General features: G+C 41.2%; 1 protein-coding gene across 3 annotated transcripts in view; it reads right to left on the reverse strand.

Moving 5' to 3' along the window:
• Window positions 1-12820, reverse strand: part of csf3r (colony stimulating factor 3 receptor (granulocyte)) — a 31563-nt gene that overhangs the window by 3340 nt on the left and 15403 nt on the right. The window contains exons 3-16 of one of the 3 annotated variants that reach the window (XM_054782368.1): window positions 7745-7792; window positions 6623-6703; window positions 6250-6537; window positions 6051-6159; window positions 5764-5930; window positions 4908-5068; window positions 4676-4826; window positions 3562-3644; window positions 3287-3494; window positions 3010-3198; window positions 1736-1834; window positions 425-571; window positions 211-351; window positions 41-137 (exon numbers count right to left, since the gene is read on the reverse strand). In XM_054782368.1, the coding sequence (XP_054638343.1) occupies window positions 41-137; window positions 211-351; window positions 425-571; window positions 1736-1834; window positions 3010-3198; window positions 3287-3494; window positions 3562-3644; window positions 4676-4826; window positions 4908-5068; window positions 5764-5930; window positions 6051-6159; window positions 6250-6537; window positions 6623-6692 (1910 nt within the window). In that variant the 5' untranslated portion in view covers window positions 6693-6703; window positions 7745-7792. Of the gene's footprint in view, window positions 1-40; window positions 138-210; window positions 352-424; window positions 572-1735; window positions 1835-3009; window positions 3199-3286; window positions 3495-3561; window positions 3645-4675; window positions 4827-4907; window positions 5069-5763; window positions 5931-6026; window positions 6160-6249; window positions 6538-6622; window positions 6704-7744; window positions 7798-12820 lie in introns of all 3 variants that reach the window. The other 2 variants (XM_054782366.1, XM_054782367.1) reach the window with 2 other exon arrangements.

A 12820-nucleotide genomic window follows, 5' to 3' on the forward strand; every position in this document is an offset into this window, starting at 1 on the left:
CTGGTAATTTCCATCACGGCCGGCCCAGCCACGATCTTACCTGCTTTCTTTGGTGTAACAAGACACCACCGTGACAATGAAAAGCAGAGCTAAACCCACCCCGGGCAACACCACCATCAACACGACAGCCACCCCATCTGAGGAGGAACAATTTACAGTCCAACATTTTCTTTTGCAATGGGATCTGTGCAAATGCAAAATGATACAAACCCATTCCTTTGATATCAAAATGAACCATCGACCCGTTTCGGCTCCCGCCGTCCGTGCTCACCGTCAACACAGCATCGTAAACAGACAAGGCGTGGAGGCCTGTCAGGACCACTCGTCTCTCTTCCAGGTCTCCAATCGCCACTAAAATAAATAACAGGAGCACATTTATAGCTGAGATATAAATAAAAGACATTTCCATCGAAAATGTACCTACCATGAACTCGCTTTGCCTCATCCCAGTACAACAGTTTGTAGCTGCGAATAATCCCGTTGCGTTGGTCCAAAGGTATTTCATCCCAGGTGAGTTCCACGTGAGACTGCCAGTTCTTATCAATAGTTATATTTGGAACCACAGATGGCGCTAAAAAATGATTATTGCAGTCAGCAGACTATAATTTAAGCTAAAACAAAACAAATACAGCATACAATTCTTAGCTTTAGCCCTTAAAAACGTGCTTCATTATGAGGCATGCTTGCTACCACTAATTAAATACCATTATAATAATAATAAAAAATGATCCTGTTCTATACTGTAACATAAGTATGTTGTTATTGATAATAAAATACGCCATTTTAAAATAATTCATAGAATCAGACTCCTAAATTAGAGTTTGGCTTTAGCCTTTAAACAGGAAAGGAACCACTTTTGCTTCGCCTGCGTTTCATTGTGTGGTAAATAAGTACAATTATATGATTGCGCCCAGTGATAAAATATTTTCTTGTACTATTCATTAGTATTATGAATGTATTATTAGCAGTATTCATGCTTGTTTCCCACATACTTCATTATTAGGCAGTAGAATCCAAATAAAAAAGTACAATATAATGGCACATAATTATGTCATAAACAATAAGAAAATACAAAGTTAGTTTGAAATAATATTACATTTTACTGTAAACCTGTCCTTCGATGAATGACACATTTTGGTTTTAGCCCTTACAGGTAAGGAACCATATTTGGTTCCCTCCCATAATCACTCCCAGTAATTAAATTAAATGGGAATTATAAAAAAAATACATACATGTTTATAATGCACTTGTAAGTGGTAAATTAAAATAAATAAATAGTATTGTTTAATAATAATAATTAATATAGTGGAATATAAAGTTATTATTGATGATTACAAAGACAATTAGCAGAAATAATTCTATGAATACAGTACACATATACGACAATGAATATAGTATTTTTCAAAATGATTGTTATCCGCTATTGACTAACGACCAGTCCAGGGTGTACCCCGCCTCTCCCCCAGAGTCAGCTGGGATAGGCTCCAGCATACCCGCTACCCTGGTGAGGATAAGCGGCATAGAAGACGGATGGATGGAAAATGATTGCTATTGCATTTGTAAGTATTGTCATGTGTTTCTTACTAAAGGCCAACAAAACAGTTACTTTTCCAGCCACAAGAGGGCGCTCTTCTACCACACAACAGCGGCTCCTCATCCTTCCGCTTCACTTCACACAAAAGCAAAGCCCGTCTCCCTTCATGACACCTCGTCCAGCCCTCCTTTACTTACTCACCCTTCTGCAGCGAGTAGGCATTAACAGTCTGAGGCCGGCCGATCCCGTCCTTAAATCTGGGATACACGGAGATCCCGTAGGGCTTGTACGGCTCAAAGCCTGCGGATGAGAGCGAGGAGGTTGAGAGTGTATCAGTGCCCAGTAAGCTCCTAACAGGGGGTATAAGGCAGGTCACGGGCGAGATGAAGACCTTGTATATATGAGAGGGCAACTGGCGGGGAAGGAGATGAATGGGATATTAGGAAGATATGACGGATGGCAACATAACAAAGGCAGGGATGTTAAAACTGCAAATCTTTAGCCGCAATTCCAATTTAGTGTCTTTTTTTGGTATTCACTCTCCACACGCAACGACGCACATCCCAAATCCGGGTAAACAACAACGCACCAGTGCAGAAATGCAAGTGAACACAAAAGCAGCCATTTACGACACGCTGCACAGCATTTCATCTGGCCTGGACTGGTTTTTGGTAACCTGCGCGTTACTTTACTGGTCACCGTCAGCCACTTTTCCTCCCGTGTAATAGTCCATGGTCGTGATCTTCTGAGCGTCAGAAGACTTCAAGGACAGCTCGAGGCGCAGTAACTTCAAAAAAATAAAGGGAAACTTTGTTTTCAAACCCGCTTGGCTAACTTCAGGCGATAATTGGAGAGAGGCTTTGAAAAGTTCATGTTGTAACTTTAGTAATGATTTGTAGTGCATGAGAAAGTGGACAGAAAAACGAAGCTCGATTCTCTATTAACAAGTATTAACAAGTATATTGCACAACTCAACAGCAAGTGAACCAATGTTGTAATGGTGGTAAGGAACAAACTGCTCAGCCAGTATGGCAAGCGTAACACGCATGACTTTCAGCTGAAGAGCAACATCTTAAAGCACATGCACGGATAAAGCTGCGAGGTGATGCTGCCAGTGCAAATACTGCCATCTACAGTACCCAGAGGTTTCCTACAACTACAGCTGTTAAACTACAGTAATCCCATTTATTCCGGTTAATTGGCTGCAGACCCGATGTGACCAGTGAAAAACAGCATGATTTGTGAATTAGTATACTTTTGAAAAACTGTGAGAGTGAAGCCGCAAAATTCACAGAGCAAAGTGGCGAGGGACAACCGTAATTAATTACAGACCTCGTGGTTATTTGCATTTTGACTATAGCAGACTTGGCATTTCTTGGTTCTGTGTAAAAGGCAAAGGCGGATAAATGCCGGCTCTACTGCTGTGGTGATGATGTGGCACCTTAGCGGGCTCGTTGAGCGAAAGAAACACACACCTGTTATGACGAGGTTGGACATATTCCCGCCTGCCAGCTCAAACTGAACAAAGGAGAGGTCGTTCCGTAAAAGAGGTCTCCATTCCACCACGTAATCAACAAGATTGGCTGACGTGAGCTTCTTCCACTGGACCAGAAGGGATCCGTTATCAAGAGCGACGGCGCTGACGTCCGATATCGCCTCATGCGCTTAAAGACACACAGCAAATCTCGTCATTACAAGCATCGGCATGAACGGCGACACATTTTTTGGGCAATTCTGGGAAAAAAAAGAAACCTTTGGGACGGTAGATTCTGACTTGCGTAGGGGAGGATTTCCCAGCTGCATTCACTGCAATGATGTACACTTTCCTTGCTCTCCGGGGAAGCTGGAAGGTGCAATGACTCCTGGCGGTAGTGCAGAGCGTTCCCCTCTTACTCACCACTTTTTGCACCGAGACAATGTAAGACATGTTTCGCCCGTTGGCTCTGAACCACTGTGAGGGCTGAAACAAGGGAATGGGACTATTTTAATGACACGCATATTCCATCTACAACTACTACGACGTGTACCTTCCAAAACAAGAGCATTTGGAGCTGTTTGTGCATGTGATCCCCTGTCCCCCTCATCCATGTGTCCAGGAGTCCTGTGGGAGCTAAGAAAACAAAGATGGTTGTCAACTACTTAGGTAGGTGACACTTCGAAAAATGCTAGCTGAACACAGCATTAGGCATGAGATACACTATGAAGCAACAATTGGGTAGCAGGCCATTTAGGAGGCCAATTTTATCCTAGAGGAGACTGAGGGCAGCAGGAAAACGGAGCGCTACAGCAGTACGGAGACTGCGGACTACAAAACTGCATTTAAGGCAGCATAGGCTGACATTTGCACTTATGTTAATGTTTATTTTTGACACTCCTAGCCACGTATCATCAAATGTTACATGTTGCAGTTTACCAATCTTTTCTGCTTCCTACCTGGTAGTGCTGATAGGAATGGAATATTTTCCACTCTGTTTTGGATTCACTTTGTTCTCTTTTTTCTAGTAGTACCTGGTAGCACCCGCTTTTGCCGATGGAAAAGTGTCAACAGAGAGTCAAAATGAGAATATTTGACGTGAACGATGGTCTCGATGTATTTAGCTGGAAAATTTTATCCACAAGGAGACTGAGGGCAACAAGAAAATGGAGCGCCGCAGCAAGGCGGAGACTGCCGAGTATAAAACTGCATCTAAGGCAGTGTAAGCTAAAATTAGAACACGTTTATTTTTGGCACTTCTAGCCACGTATCCACAAATGTTATAGTGGCGCTACAGTTTGCCAATCTTCTATCCTTCCTAACTGGTAGCACTGTTAGGAATGGAATATGTTCCACTCTGTTTCGGATTCACTCTGTTCTCTGTCTTCTAGTAGAAATAATACCTGGTAGTGCCCACTTTTGCAGATGGAAAAGTGTCAACAGAGAGGACAAATGAGAATATTTGAGGTGACCGATTGGTCTCCATGTATTTAGTCGGCAAATTTTGTCCAAGAGGAGACTGAAGGCAGCGAGAAAATGAAGCACTCATTTCTGATGTTGGTTTTTATTTTTTTTTAATTTTCCAACTATTTCAACTTTCTTTTCCTAATATTGTAACATTATTCCCGTAGTATTTCGACTTTGGACACCCCCGGATGATGTCCTACCACTCTCCATGGTGACTGCAGATTGGCTGCTGCTCCATTCACTCCAGGGGCTTTGCTGGTATTGAACTCTGATCTGGGCCACGTACTGCATCCCGTGCAGCAGACGACACCGGTCCACAGGCTTCTTGGGCTGCACCCGAGACACCAGGATCTGAAATGTCATCCATCCAGTCTAAAACTAGTACGCTACAAGCTAGGAGGGCTACGTGGCTCATAAAGAGTTTGTACTTACTGGTGGTTGGTTCCACAGGCTGCTATCCGCCGTCTTCAGTCTGACTTCAAGGCTCATGTAGTCCTTCATCCAGTGCTCGTGCTTGGATAAGTCCCATCTTAGCCGGAGGCAGCCGAGCTGCACCGCTTGGATTTTCACAATCTTTGGCGGGTCAAATTTAGCTGAAAAAAAAGAAAAGAAGTAAATCCAGCGATGTAATTACCTCCCCCAAGCAACGTTTGTTTCTTGTCAGTTTGCAGCATAACAGAAAAACTACACAACCAATTTTTAATTGATCTTATTTATTATGTATTGTGTAAAACTAAGAGAGGAACAACATCAAATTAAAAGCACTACATGACTACAGACCCACCATCCACCAGTATGAGCTTGGAGTTTGTGCGCTGCATAAATATGCACATTAGCACATATCTTACCTTAATACACTCCCACATAGTATCAGCATTTGGGACCAAATATGAGGTGAAAGAAAAAGGGGGAAAAGTACAGTATAGTAGTCTATCTGTGCAGCGAGGGAGGAAGTTAGAAGGTGTGTTGAAGGGCCATCGAACAAAGTGGGACAAGTGGCGTTCACATTAAACATACAAAAACTGTGGGATTTCTAATTGTATGTTATTTTTTCCTCTCAATAGTAGGACTTTATTCCCCTCATATTTTGTCGTTATTCTTGTCAAATTGCTGCTCCTTTTTTCCATTATCCTGTTTTTTTCGTTTTCTTGTTTAATTGTATTTTTAGACCGTGCCGTGAGCCAATAAAAAAAACAGACGCAACCCCGAAATGGCCCCCGGGCCACACTTTGGCCACCGCTGATATAACTCGACGTACAGCACAAAGCCAATTTCCCAACATGATTACCTGAACTGACAGGCTCCAAAGTGAGCGGCGCTGAACTCGCTTCTCCCAGCTGATTCACAGCTTTTACATATATTTCCATTTCTGAGAATAACACAAAGCCGGTGCGAGGGATGGTATAGCTCTGGACCCCCGGTGGCAGCTCGTAAGCGTGGTTCTTGTTTAAACTCCTGAAATGAAGAACACATAAAACGTTGTGCAGCCCGAAGGAATACTGGCTGACATTCCACAGCAACAGCCTCACGGTATTCCTAAGGAATATTTACCCTATGTGTGTGTGGAGGGTGTACTTTGTGGGCAGGTGGGTCACTTGCAGGTTGGCTTCCCAGATACAGGTCAGGCTTCTGTGGGTGGAGAGGTTGGCCTGACAGCTTAGGTTCTGTGGCACTGGAGGGGGATCTATAGGAAATAGAATACATAACACACCATACCACATTTATTTTATTACACCTCTCAAAACCGGATTCATATCGGACTACGATTCCTCACATCCAGCACGGATTACCACCCCTCCGATGATCGGCATGGACGAGGTGTGGACGCAGCAGGTGAGGACGGCCTTGGTGTGTGTGAAACTGGGGATGACCACTCGATAGGATCTGTTGCTCCCATTGGCCACGGGTATGCTGGGAAAGACCAGGTCGTCCAGTCGCCACTCCACATCGCCAACGAGGAGGGGGCAGCCATTGGCGATCGTGCAGGTGGCTTCTACGGGCGACCCCATCGCCACCACTGAACTGGACGCGTGGACGCTCGCGCATGGCCGACTGTCACTCTCTGAGATGAGCGGAATAACAGCAAAAATCATCTGTGAAAGGTAGATCTTTGTTTTACTTTTCACACCTATGACAGCGGCGCTTACCGTTTTTCACCGCGTACACGTCCGCCACTCCTACCAGCATGACAACCACCGACATCCATGTGGCCGCCATGATGGCAAAACCTGTCAGGCACCAAAAACAGTTTTCATGTCCTTACAAAAGTAAGTACAGACCTCACATTTCAGCAATCATTACTATTACAATGCTTCTTAAGGGACAATGCTATATAAATCAACTTGGATATGCTTTCGAGTAGTCAGTGTACAGCTTGCATAGAAGTATAGATGTACTAGTCACTGAAAATGAGTCAAAACACAGCCATGATCGTCTAAATTGTTGGCAATACAAGCGAATAGCAGGATAGCAAGATGTTGGATTTCATGTTTCCCTCAATGAACCGCGTCTCCACCAGTGCCGGTAGCACTCATACAGCCCCAGACCATGCTTGACTGTTGGCAAGACACTGTTATCTTACTTCTCACCTGTGTTGCCAGCTATTTAGCCAATAATGGCTGTGTGTTGACTCATTTTCACTGCATAGTAAATGTACACTGCTATGCAAGCTGTACACTGACTACCGTTAAATGCACCCAAGTTTACTATCTATTGTATAGTTCCTTGACAAGATATACTACGAAAAAAAATCCAACGGAGCCCAGTATCCCAAGAGGGCGGGTCCTGCTCTGCTTCACAGCGTCACAAGACATGTTGAAATTCATGTTTCCCTTAATGAACCGCATCGCCACCAGTGCCAGTGGCACTCATGCAGCCCCAAACCATGACACTACTAACACCCTGCTTGACTCAATTACCTTGCTACTCACTTGTGTTACCAGTAATTTAGACAATAATGTCTGTTTTGACTCACTGTTGGCGGATAGTGAATCTACACTGCTGTACAAGCTGTACACAGACTACTCTAAAGTATATCCAAGTTTACAGTCTGTAGTATTGCCCCTGGAGAAGATATCATGAAATGCTTGCTGGAATGCAGCTAAAAGCGACACACATATGTTGTGTAATTTTCAGTTGGAAGGTGATGTTGTGCTATCACAAAAGTAATGTAGCGTCACAAAAAATGAGCAGCTGGGAGTGATTCTGCACTAAATTGCGCGTGTAATGTCACATCATCATCAACACGCTGCTTCTTCGAATGAACTCACCATTCCACAGACATCAAATCTTCACTGAAATCCAGGGTTTTCTCGTGTCTGCACTGGTTTGAAGGGATGGAAAACACAAAGCAATCATCGGAAAACTCCAAGTAAAAAGTAGAAAACCGGTCCAAACATTGACAGCACACAGCTGAGGCGTCCAGGGAGAGTTTGTAATATACTGTAGGTGGAAAAAGCGTATTATTAGTATGATCTTTGATCTTTTTGCTTTTGTTTGTTTTTTTAATTTTCCAAATATTTCAACTTTCTCCTAATCTCTGTAATTTTTTTCCAATAATACTAAGACTTTATTTCCATAATATTTTGACTTTATTGCCATAATATGATAATAGTGGTGTAACGATTCATCCACTACATCAATGCGTTGATTTATATTCCTATGATTCAACTACATCGATCTGGGTTCATACCTGTATATACTGTATATCTAATATGTAATATGTATCGATCTAAATTTGTTTAAAAGGTTATCAATCGATTGAATGGAAACGTTACACCCCTATGTTATTCCTTTTTCCACAACCTAATTTTCCCAAAACTGCAACTTTATTTTGTTTGTTTCACCTAATATTACAACTTTTATAATTTTTTTTCCTGTTTCATATTTAAACTCTATGCTAAAATTATATTATTTTTCCTCAGAATATTATGAGTTTATTCTTGTAAAATTGTGACTTTTTTTTGTTTTTTCTCTTAACATTTGGACTTTGTTCTTGTAAAATTACTCTTTTTTCCCATTTCTGCTGCTGTTTTTTAAAATTTAAATTTCCCAACTATTTTAACTTTCTTCCTGTAAATTTTCATCGCGTAATTATGACTTCATTCCCACAATATTTTGATTTTATTCACATAACATTAGAACTTTTTCACAGCTTAATTTTCGAAAAATGTAAACTTTACTTTGTTTTGTTTGTTTCTCACGATATTACAACGTCTAAAAAAATACGTATATTTTTATACTTTATGCTACTAAAATGACATTATTTTTCCTCATAATACAGGGTCAGGCAAAAATGATCTGACACATTTGTAGGTTAAATAAAAGGCAACTAAAGTAAAGAAACAAAAAAGTGTTTTTATTTTCAAAAAGTACATATCATGCCATCATTTTGCTTTGTTTCTTTATAATGCCATTGTTTTTTGTTTCTTTTTCAGTTGCTGCCATGACTTGGACTGGTGAGCATCGCGCTTTCACTGTGGAAACGTTTATCAAAACAAACGAATCTGTCACCGCAACACAACGAGCGTTCCGTTTGCACTTCAATCTTGGTAGCCATGATCCCGTACCAGCTCCAAACACCATTTTGTTATGGGTTACCAACGTCAGAGCTACTGGATCTGCTTTGAGTGTGTGGACAATAATGGATCCCATTTGACCGATTTAATTTTTAAAACATAATGAAACAGAATGGCATTATATGTACTTTTCGACTTTCGTACTTTCTTGTTTCTTTACTTTATTTGCCTTTTACTTAACCTACAAATGTGTCAGATCATTATTATGACGTTATTCTAGTGAAATTTAAAAATAATTTTCCTGGATTGAGTACAAGTTTGTCTCTTATTATTTTGACCTTATTCTTTTAAAATTACTTCAGATTTGTCCATTTTTGTTGTGTTTGTTTTTGAGTTTTCTTGTTAAATTATATTTTCAGGATGTGCCGCGGGCCAATGAAAAAACGGCGGCGGGCTGCACATTGTCCCTGGGCCGCACTTTAGACACCCCTGGTGTATACAATCGAATCTCAGTACAGTTAATGACCACCGTTCCTTTGACACTGTGACAAAAAAAATACACAAGGTCTGTGATGCCGCCCCAGAAGGGAACCAGTGATGGCAAAAGTGTGATAATAACCATAAAACCGGAATTGGAATTTTCAGTGATATGGGAAATGGTCAGGCTGCTCAGTACAATATGAGAACATGACAATGAATGACAATATACCAATTCAAACATGTCACTTTGCCAAGCAGATGCTAACATCTGCGATGCCAGCATCTTTAAAGGGTGAAATTAGCCACTTGCTATAATCATGAAAATGTTGATTAATATGCATTGTCTTTCTTAAATAAATAATTCTGTACCAGAAAACCATAAAATGGGGATTTATTTTAAAGGTATAACTTGATGTAATTTTACCAAGGGCGAATGTACATAGCATGTAGCTTAAAGCATAACCTATAATGCACTGTACAATGCTCATTAAGCTTATATTACTAGCTACTCAGTTTTGTTATAATACTACAGTTTGATTAACACACAATATATTATAGCCTATGGTTTTATAATGTTCCCTAAAACATGGCCTGTATTGGTTTTATAATGGTGACAGTTTGACCCTTGAACAGATAAATCCATCTTATGGGAAAAAAATGCTTTGAAATGACACCGACTTGTAAGTCAAGCATCGTCATGGAATGGATTGTGGCGGTTCCATCGTATTACAAGCCATTATTTTCCTGAATCAAACGTACTATGGCAGCAATTCTGCAGCAGAAAGCCCCAAAATGAGGGTGTATTACTTAGTCGCCTGCAGTCCACAGTAAGTCACGCTCCAGAATTGGTATTTCTTATCAGCCTTGTGCATTAAAGACCTCCAAAATCCCCCATTTAGGACTGTCTGATTACTTCCAGCAGGTAGTTTAGCCTGAGGCGCTAACAAGAATGTGAAGAAAAAGAGTGTGTTTTTTGTTTTGTGAGCGAGCAAATTTGATAAAGAAAGACCCGTAATTACACAAGCGGTGCCAGTGTGAGGTGTGAACGCATAACAGTGAGTCAATGATTGTACCGCCATATGTTTCCTTTTCCCCGCTGCTGTTTGAGGAGGGACGCGTCGTTACCACACTTTCAGGATTTGGCAACATCCTTAACACAGCGTACCATTACACACTCCACACCACTTCCCCTTTTTTGCCTTCTTTGTCAGTAGTACTCTGAAGAAGGAATTGGGAGAGAAGCACATTGGCTTTTGTGCAAAAAGCTGATTTTTCTGACCATTTAGAACAGAAGTGTCCAAACTTTTTCCACTGAGGGCTGCATACAGAAAATTGGAAGGATGCAGGGGGTCGCTTTGATACACTTTTGTGCAGTAGAGATGCTAAAAGCCATCCAGTCTCCGTCAGTATATGCTGAGGCAAGGTGTCTCGACCTGGGACCCGCATTTCCCCATGGCCGTGAAGTCAGAATACATTTTTATTTTTATTTAAGTCAAAGCAAGCAAATGTATTTATTAATACACATAATTACATTCATTTATGTAGTCATATATCAAGGCATTTTAACAAGGAATTGAGGAAGAACATGGCGACTGCGTGCACACAAATAATACATCAATTTAAAGGGTCACTGACATGATTTATCAACTTAAATATGTCCTATATTGATTCTAATTCTGTTCTACGTTCTTCGTTTTTTGAAAGCAACGGGTAAAGTCGTGTAAATTATATTTACAGTACGTGGCGGGAGCCGGAAGTGACGTCGGCCACGGCGCATGTAAACAAACATGGCGGCGTACGAGACAGAGGATGTTTACAGTGATTTTAGCAAAGATTTGAGCGATGTGTCATTTATTTTCGAGGAGGAAGAAACATCTGGAGTTGACATAGATAGAGAACATGCAGAACAGGGATTTAAGCCGTATTTATTCGAACTGTGGCGTTCAGAACCCGACTATGAAACTGGCGTGTCAGACACTGAGACACAGAATGGTAAGTGTTAATGACTTTGGAGACGCTTATCCTTACAATTATTGTTTTAAATCAGCTTCTTAATGAGCGTAAAGGGGTCTTCTGAGCCTTGTTTATTGTGTGTTTCGTCGCCAGTGCCGCCCCGCCCCGCACCGTCAACATATCGCTGTGAAAGTATGTTTTAGAACACGTACAATGCTTTGAATGCCTGTCGCTATGCTAGCATAGTGTTTAGAATACAATATGTCAATAAGACATGACTTAGTCCGTTCTGTGGCAACATCGTTTTTCTTCTCCGTTTTTTTTATGTGTAGCATAACATCAGGAATAGCATCCTAGCATCCAAAATGCATTTATCCCGTACATTCAAGCCAAATGCTTCTTGTAAAGGTGTTCCTTCAGGGAAATGAAGATTGCAAAGAACAGAACGCGAGGCCGGCGTCCATTTGTCTCTCGTTCTCTGTTGTTGTCTTAAACCTTCGTCTTTTGGAAAAAAACCACTTACAGTATCACTCGGACACTGTGACCAACGCAACGTTTTGGCATGACTACTATTTTGATTAAAAATAAAGCGAACAAAGTCGACGAGCCGCCTCCAGAAAGCCTTTTGTTTACGCTGCGCCCGTAGATACAGTACATATGCCGTCGCCGACGTCACTTCCGGTAAGGCCCCTTTTCAAGGACGGCTGTTTGTCATGGCTCCCGCCACGTACTGTAAATGTCATTTTCACGAATTTACCATTCGCTTTCAAACAACAGACAACATAGAACCTACAGTAGGTTTCCAAAGTGGGTACCCCCAGGGGTACACCAATCGTCATTGGGGAGACGTGAATACAAATCTTTTCTGCAGTATCTTTAGCGAGTGAAGTGTACTTTTATAGTTATTTCTCCACATCTCCACGCAGTAAGCTAGATATGGTAATACCAGGGCGCAATAGAGAGTGAGGACGAATATACTGGATAATAATTGTAAAAAAAATGTATTTGGCTACTTCACGGATTTCACTTATTGAGGGCTATTTTGGGAATCTGTCCCCTGCGATAAACGAGGGAACACTGTACATTTTCCAATAAACCTTTGTTTAAAATTATTAGTATTATTATCATATCTTTTTTAAAGTATTTTAGTCATTTTTATTTTGTTTCTTGGGACCCCACATGGTATAAATGTTTATTTATTTTCACGAATCAAAAACGGGCTGAAAATGGCCCTTTGGACACCCGGTGACTTGGACAAATTGACATTTAAGTCAGTCCCACTTACTTCAAAAAACAAGGAACTCCACTAGTTTCACATCCTCTTGTTTTTAAACTGCTGAAAAGAGCGTAAACATGGGCTAGCACACGCAATGATCGGGTTTACGCTAACATCCA

Source organism: Dunckerocampus dactyliophorus, chromosome 7 (genome assembly GCF_027744805.1).
Source record: "Dunckerocampus dactyliophorus isolate RoL2022-P2 chromosome 7, RoL_Ddac_1.1, whole genome shotgun sequence".
Classification (NCBI taxonomy): domain Eukaryota; kingdom Metazoa; phylum Chordata; class Actinopteri; order Syngnathiformes; family Syngnathidae; genus Dunckerocampus; species Dunckerocampus dactyliophorus.